The 9,058-nt window shown below is 35.8% G+C and overlaps 1 protein-coding gene across 7 annotated transcripts in view; it reads left to right on the top strand.

The window, feature by feature from the left end:
* The window catches only part of LOC106867173 (F-BAR domain only protein 2), a 189,726-nt gene that overhangs the window by 125,717 nt on the left and 54,951 nt on the right, over window positions 1-9,058 (top strand). For all 7 annotated transcript variants that reach the window (XM_014911966.2, XM_052969958.1, XM_052969957.1 and 4 more), the window contains 3 exons: window positions 1,672-1,746; window positions 4,291-4,432; window positions 8,025-8,096. In XM_014911966.2, the coding sequence (XP_014767452.1) occupies window positions 1,672-1,746; window positions 4,291-4,432; window positions 8,025-8,096 (289 nt within the window). The remainder of the gene's footprint in view (window positions 1-1,671; window positions 1,747-4,290; window positions 4,433-8,024; window positions 8,097-9,058) is intronic.

Raw genomic sequence — 9,058 nt, 5'->3', positions numbered from 1 at the left:
ACAATGCTGGTTCTCACCCTTGTGTACGTATGTGCTCACACTCATATATATATATATGTTCTCATTCATATATACATGATATCACACTAACATACATGCACATGTTGTCAACTAACATATATACTCATGTCACACTTTTATACACACTCTCATACTCATATACACATTCTTTCACTCATCACACTCATATACGGGTTCTCACACTCATATATACACATTCTCACACTCACATATACACGTTCTCACGCTCATATATACACGTTCTCACGCTCATATATACATGTTCTCACACCCATAAATACACGTTCTCACACTCATATATACACATTCTCACACTCATATACATGTTCTTGCACTCATATATACACGTTCTCACACTCATATATACACGTTCTCACACTCATATATGCATGTTCTCACACTCATATATACATGTTCTCACACTCATATATACACGTTCCAACACTCATATATACACGTTCTCGCACTCATATATACACATTCTTGCACTCATATACACATTCTCACACTCATATATACACATTCTCACACTCATATATACATGTTATTACACTCACACTTAAGAACTTGGCATCGGTGAATATGGTATAAATGAAAATTTAGGTGTATTACTAGAGCTTTTCATTAACTTTAAAATAATCTGAAATATTTCAAGCTTGCATGGAATCTGGAATGAGTGGTTTATAAACATATGTGGTTACCACCACCACCACCACCACCACCATCATCATCATCATTGTTTTAATGTCTACTTTTCCATGTTCACATGGGTTGGATGGAATTCGTTGAGGTAGATTTTTGACAGCTGGAGGTCTTTCCTGTCACCAACCTTCACCTGTTTCCAAGTAAGATATTTCCCCATGACTAGACATGATTTGGAATGAAGAACACCACTTGCATTACAGTGACACTCACACCTATCACACACACACACACACACACATGAAAAGCTTATTTTAAGTTTTCCATTTACCAAATCCACTCACAGGGCTGTGGACATTTTTAATTTATCTCAACTAAGCTCTCTCTTTTTTTTTTCAGCTTATATTTATCACCTATTTATATATTCATATCAGCATAGAACGTCTGCCTCATAAATATTCAGCCCCTTTTGGTGTTATTTTATAAAATTCACTTGTGGTGAACATCAAGTAGACTTCTAAAGATTGCGATTCTGTGCATTGACAGCTTCATTCATTCATCGAATTAAACTCACAATATTCACTCATCTAATTATACCTCAAACGATTTGCTCATGTATACAGAAAGTGAAGTTCTTTGTTGTTAACTAAGAAAAGCAATGTTCTCCAAATGTTTTTAACCTATGCCACAGTGTTATCACCAGTTCATTTTAAGTATAAATTAGGTCACCTAGATAATAGAATTTTTTTATCTAAGCAGTTTGTTCTTCAGTTAAAAACTACTTATAATATTAGCTATTCCAATACATCTCGTGCATCTCATAATAGTCTAATTGGTTGGAAAATGTGAAATAGTTCTTTGACCTCGCAAGAGTGCACATCCTTTCTTCTTTGTGGAAACATGGGAAAAACAATTAAAAATTCTATTTTCTTTTCTTTATTATTTTATTCAGTTATTTGTTCTGTTAATGCTTTGATTATGATTACTATTTCTTTTGTTATTTTGCAGCTGCTCTGTAGAAGAAAATTATAGCAAATTACTCACCAAACTAGCAAAAAATGTTAGCAATTGTATACAAGAGGGGTAAGTATGTTTTTCTATGAACAAATTTCAGATTGCATTGATTTAAAGGGGTTGTGCAATTTTCTCAGTTGAATGAAAAGTAAAGGGAAATATTCAATTAATTGGAAACAAACTACAAGTGTTATAAAGAGAGAGAGAGAGAGATAGGAAATATTGCAACCATTCTCTTTTTGAAAGAGGATTGTATTACAGTTAGCCCCAGGTTAGACTCTGGTCAAACTGACTTATGACACACAGGTAATTGACTGAATGGCTAAGATTGACCCACTATTGTACCAGATATGCCATGTTGCAACATAGCTGAGGATTATACTGTGTCCTCTAACGTGCAGTAATGAATTGTTCGGGTACTATGGTACAGTATCATTGTCTGGACATGTACTGTCTATATTGTACAGTCTGTTTCTATATGCTTCTAGATTCCTGTGGTGTACAGAACAGAGGTAGGCAAAGTGGATTTAGATTGAGCGCAACTGTTCTTTCTCTGCACTTGTATGTATGTATATGTGTGAGTGTACATATGCATGTGTGCATGCTTGTCCATTCTCTTCTATTTTCGATTATTTGAAAGCGACCCTGCAAGCATAGAAAAGTTGGTGTTAAAGCAATGATGGTGATCATGATGAAATCTTCTAGCAAAGGAGGAGCTCATCTCTTAAAAAGATATAAAGTTCCATCATTGATGTGTACATAACAGAAACAAATTCATCTTTTGGACTTGAGAAAAGTCTTGCATCTTTTTACTGTTCCACTTACAGATTGTATTTGTAATGTACAAATTAGCTGTTTTAATTTCCTTTTCTGAAAACTCCAGCTTATCCAGATTGTCACTTAGGCATTTGCTCACAAAATCATGTGCCCCAATTATTCATCATCATCATCGTTTAACATCCGCTTTCCATGCTGGCATGGGTTGGATAGTCTGGTTGAGGACTGGCAAGCTGGGAGGCTGCATCAGGCTCCAATCTGATCTGGCAAGATTTCTACAGCTGGATGCCCTTCCTAATGTCAACCACTCCGAGAATGTAGTGGGTGCTTTTTATGTGCCACCAGTACAGGAGCCAGTCAGGTGGCACTGGCATCGACCACTCTTGAATGGTGCTTTTTACAATGAATTTATAATTTGTGTATAGAAGCTAGAAGCTTTGAAACACTTGCCCATAGTTAATCTCTATTTTGATTTTTCAAAAGAATATTCTCATCAGCAGGACCACTGATATTTATGATGGTACCGACTTTTTCTTGTCTATCCCAAAGAACTATATCTGGACTGTTATGTTTGCTCATGGCAGTTGTCATGGGAATGTTCCACCAGTGTTCCTTGTGTGGATGTTTATGTCTACATTTAATAATAGCAGGTTCTCTTTATTTATCTCTGGATAGACTTTTTTGCAGATGGCATTGTATATTATTTTAGCAACTGTGTCTTGTTGCATTGGGAGGTAGTACCTTGGTGGTATTTTTGGGCAGCTGTTGATCTTGTGCAATGTCTTTCTCAGAAATGTAACATAATCTACATATGTATGTGTATGTGTATACATACATACATACATACTGCAAATATGTGTATATTTCTATGATTAGACTATACACTTATATTTCTAAGATCACGCCCACACACTTTTGTAGACAGGATTGGCCATATTAATATCCAGTCTGTAAGAATATTGAGATTGTTAACAAATATATATTGAAGACACCTTAGATGAAAGCAAAAGTCAAACCTTTATATGTGTGAAACATATATAAGCAGGTCTCTCTTGGCCAGATGTAATCTTTAAATGGTGCAAAATATTATAAACAAAAAGGTGTGTCATAAGTATAGATTATTCTTTTGTGTTGGTGTTGAATCTGTTTAACCTCTTATCAACAGAGGGACAGGTTTTCAGTTATGATAGCGTGGTATTGAAGAGAATGATGAAGTAGACACTATTGGTGGATGATGTAAGGAGAAAGGGAAGGGATTAGTGTCAATAGTGGTTATTTAGAAAGGGAGGGAAAGAGAAGTAAGAATGATGAGGTGAGTTGTGTAATTTGTATATATCGTTATGATTATGTTAAACTGTTGTGTGTTCAAATTTGGCCAAAAGAACTGGCTATTACAAGCAAACTGGCTATTGAAAAAAAAACGTGTGTGTGTGTGTGTGTGTGTGTGTGTGTGTGTGTGTGTGTGTGTGTGTGTATACACATCTATGTATCTTGTGGGTACTTGGCAACCTCACCAGTGCTGGTACCACATAAAAGCGCCCAGTACATTCTGTTAAGTGGTTGGCATTAGGAAGGGCATCCAGCCATAGAAGCCATGCCAAAGCAAACTTAGAACCTGGTAGAGCACCTTGACTCGTCTGTTCTTGTAAAACTGTCCAACCCATGCTAGCATGAAAAAGGGGATGTTGAATGATATTGGTGATGGTGATGATTTATATGCATATTGCTCCTTAAAAATAAATGACATTCTAAGAATTTATAAAATCTATTTCTATTACTTTTCTAAAAGTCTTATTTGTTCTGATATATTTATTATTTATTTTTTTATTTTTTCAGAACATTTTCTCCTTTTTGGAACTTACTTAAATCTTTGGTCGAAAAATTGGCCACGTTGCATATGCAACTTGTATATACATGGTCAGAGCTCATCAAAGATGTTGCTCGTTACAATGAAGAACAGCATCGGCGGCACAAGAATGTAAGTATTGCTAATAATTAGCACAATTAGGGGCAGTAGATTAGCAGAGTCGTTAGAGCAGTGGACAAAATGTCTTATTAGCTTTTACATTCCGAGTTCAGAGGTCATTTGAGCTTAACTTTACCTTTTATCTTTCTGGGGTTAATAAAATAAAATGCCAGTTAAATACATCAATTCATATAATTGGTTATATCCCTCTTGACTTTATACTTTTATTAGAGATTAATATAATTTATCTTTTACTTGTTCTGGTCATTGGACTGCGACCATGCTAGGGCTGCACCTTGTAAGGTTTAGACAACAAATCAACCCAAGTACTTATTTTTTTTGTCTGGCATTATTTATTGTGTGGTTTCTTTTGCCAAACTGTTTAATTATGGAGACATAAATGAACCAACATTGGTCATGAAACGGTGATTGGAGACACACACACACACGACAAGCTTTCACACAGTTCTCATCTACCAAAATCGCTCACATGGCATTGGTCAGCCTTGGGCTATAGAAGAAGACAGTCAAGATCACTGGTTCTCAAACTGGGGTCAGCAGTCCCCTAGGGGACCATGAAGGGACACTGAAGTATCGTGAAAATGGGGTGGCTTGAGGCAGTTTAAAAATTTCAAGACTTTCAATTTTTCACATGATATCATCCTTTTTTGTTGTTGGCCTCAAAAACTCACACCACTCCTACGCACTCATTTGCTAATGTGTTTGGCCGATAGAAAATATGCGGGCATAATGCGTGATCATGCATGTGCTGTCGGTATTTTTTTGATACTCATTTGTTTTGTAACTAATTGATCGACTGATTCCCCATATTTTCATGTGTATTTATTGTATCCCAATGGGGTATTGCCTGGATTAAGTTGTGGTTTTCAGGGCTGCATGTCTATGGGCAATGCGGTTCATAGTCCGGAAATTACGGAACACGAATGTTTGTCATTTTTTTCCATATTGATTATCCTGAATTTTATAGGGGACTGTGAATCATTGAAAAAAACAACTGTAAGGGGACCAGCACTTAGAATTGTTTGAGAACCACTGGTCAAGATGCTATGCAGTGGGACCAGACCCCAAACCAATTGGCTGCAAAGCAAGCTTCTTAACCCTTTAGCATTCAAACAGGCTATATCCGGCCCAAATATTTGAATGTGTTTTATGTTCAAACTGACCAGATCAGGCCTCTCTTACCTATCCTACAATGTCATTCTAAATGCAAACATTCACATCATTGAAATCAGGAAGCTATGAGATAATGCATGATTAATTTGAAATAATGTGATAAATAAGCTTTGCAGTTGACAGTAATCTGAATGCTAAAGAGTTAACCACGCAGACATGCTTGCACTTATGTCTTAATTACACAACCATGTACTATGTATTTGTTGGGGTTTTTTTTCCATCTCAGTCAGGAAAAAATGTATTGCTCATGCTATTTCTTAGAGCCTTTGAGATTAACAGAAGAGTAAGAAGTAATAAATCTGAGTCGTATTGATCTGCAGTACAGCTTATTATCATTTTGCACGATCCTGCTGCATTTTGTCTGTCAAACTCAACAACCCTTAAGTTTGACCTCATCATCTCTGTCCGTTTCTTTCATTAACTTCATTGATTTTCCATAGGGAAATTATTCACCCCCAGCTGTTGCATGTGTCAACAGCAGCAGAATGGCTAAAAAAATGCCTTTGGAGTCCAGTTGTATTCTCTCATGCACTTTATGCTGTTTATGTCCACACAAGTTTAAAGTACATGAATATTTTTTAACTGAACATTCAACTGGTTTAACTGTAGTCAAAAAAAAAAGAAAAAAAGAGCTCACATTGAAATGGTAATGATGACATAGTAGTCTATATCAATCTTTTTCGCTCTTGGAGAACTTTTGAAATACATGCCATGTCTCAGAGAACCTTTACACGAAAATTATTAAGCATCCTTATTAATCTTTTATATTTTCTTTCATAAATTTGGATTTCGTAAGAAGTTAAGCAAATCATAAAACTGTCTTTGAAAGGTTTTGGCAGAAGGCCAATAAGAAAGGTTTGGTAAAAGGCCAGTAAGAATGCTGATAAAATTTCATTTTAATCAAGAACTTGAATGTGCATGGCTTAGTGGTTAGGGTAGTTGGCTTGCAATCATAAGGTCGTGTGTTTGATTCCTGGTGGTGCCTTGTGTTCTTGAGCAAGACACTTTATATCATTATATTGGACCTTGGCACTTCATCAGTCATGATTCTGTTCTCTGATAACACAATGCCTATTCATATCTTAATTTTGAAAAATATTATTCTGAAAATACGTTTAAAATAGAAGTATTGTACCTGGTTTAACACTTTTGCTACCTTATTTCTGTTGGAATATGCTCATTTTGTTTCAATTAAGTTAAATAACGAAGAATTTAGTAAAATAACTTTGCCCTTATTAAGCCGGGGTTTGAAGTATAATTTAACATAAAATTTTGATGGCATGTTTTAATTTTGATCATTTTAAAATAGGCTCTTTAACCCTTTTGCATTTAAACTGGCCATTTCCAGCCCACATTCTACTGTTTTATGTTCAAACCAGCCAAATCTGGCATGTCACACCTACCCTACAATGTCATTCTAAGAAAAAAAAATCACATCATCAAGATGTCAGAGCTACAAGCTAATGCATGGTTAATTCAAAATGATGTGACTAAATGCTACATTTGACAGTGTAATATGAATGCTGAAGGGTTATATCATAGAGCCAGGGGTTGGTGATTCTGGGCTGGTTGGTATCAAAAGGGTTAAATATTTTATTTCAAAGCAATATCATGACCTCTCCAAACCCCTAATACCCCAACAACACCTTGTCAATTGCCACCCCCTTGTGAATTCACAATGCTCCTAAGTGAGTCCTAGAACTACTGGTATAGAAGCTTCTGTGTATTTAATAAAGCAATAACTGAATGTTTAGTCTTCTTTAACAGCATCGTCCTTCTTTCTTAAATTCATTGATTGACCTTGGAAGATGATGCTATTGTTATATATTTAATATTTAACAACAACAAAATGTTCTGATCAAACCAGTAATTGGTTATCACTATTTTAAGATGTTATAACAGTGATAATGCTGGCATTATTTAAGACTGGTTTGTCAGTCAGTCACATTTGGCACCATATCAAATGTACAAACTATTGGCGTGAAAACTGTCTGTTGAGAGAGGGAAAGAGAGAGAGAGTGTGTGTGTGTGTGGCTGAAGTTTGTAGGTATTGTCTAGCAAAAGATATAACGAGTTTATTTTCTTGCCTTCCTTCTTCAGAAAAGGAAAAGAAAACGGGTGTAATTGGTGATAGAATAAAACAGAAGGAATTAGAAGTGTTAGTTGTTTCTGTTCAGTATTTACAATAAATTTTGGCATGAGTTGACTGCCTGACCAAAAAGGGTGGCTTTAGTAAAACAAAGTAATCTTGTTGCCTTGATTAGTTAGTAATGAAGTGTTTACTAATAGAAGCCAGGCTGCTAACTGTAACAAACAAAACCACAGTACTACTGACAGATGTATTCAGGTATAATTTTGCTTTTTCTCTCAAGGGCACATTGCTAATTATCTTAAATATTTCATGTTTCAGATGAAAGAAACCGAATCAGCAACACTGGAGGTTGTACAATCTATACAGCAAACCACAACAGCACTTCATAAAGTAAATCATTTCTCTCTTTTTCCTTTCTTTTTCATCCTTCACGTGTGTGTGTGTGTGTGTGTGTGTGTGTGTGTGTGTGTGTGTGTGTGTGTGTGTGTGTGCGTGCGTGCGTGCGTGTGTGTGTTTGGATACATATGAGATAATGACAAATGTAAAATAAATTGGGATGTTTCTTGATAAGTTATTGCAATTATTTTAGTACCTTCCTATATTATGGTACCAAAAGCATCCGAAACACTACCAGAGAATGTCTGTGCTTTGAGGCTGACTGCACATCATTACTGCTTTCAATAAAAATAATCAGAGTTTAATGTGTTTATCCAAACTGTATACTACAATATATTGTAGTATAGGAAGGACATCCAGCTGTAGAAACTCTGCCAAATCAGATTGGAGCCTGGTGTAGCCATCTGGTTCACCAGTCCTCAGTCAAATCGTCTAACCCATGCTAGCACGGAAAGCAGACGTTAAACGATGATGATGATGATGATTGTAATATCACAATAGTTGTGGCTTTGTTGTTAAGAAGCTTGCTTTCCAACCATGTAGTCTTGGGTCCAGTCTCATTATTGCTTCTTGGGCCAACCAATACCTTGTGTGTGAATTTGGTAGATGAAAACTGAAAGAAGCTCATTGTAGATATGTGCACGTGTGTGTGTGTGTGTGTGTGTGTGTGTGTATTTGTTTGCATGTATCCTTGTCTTGACAACATGTGATAGTTATAAATGAGCATCAAATATATAAATACGCACACACACATGTACACATTTGGTTAAGACAGTCAGTTATCTTTCTTATATACACCCATGTGTATGTGTGTATATATGTTTGTCCAGCCCATGAGAGCATGGAAGGCAGACGTTAAATGATGACGATGACAACCAATAGCTATATAATTCTGTGCATGTGCGTGTGTGTATGTATGTATATATATATATATATATATATATATATATATATAT

The sequence above is a fragment of the Octopus bimaculoides genome, chromosome 8 (genome assembly GCF_001194135.2).
Source record: "Octopus bimaculoides isolate UCB-OBI-ISO-001 chromosome 8, ASM119413v2, whole genome shotgun sequence".
Lineage (NCBI taxonomy): Eukaryota > Metazoa > Mollusca > Cephalopoda > Octopoda > Octopodidae > Octopus > Octopus bimaculoides.
Note: the sequence above shows the minus strand (reverse complement) of the source record. Positions and strands in the feature narration are given on the sequence as shown.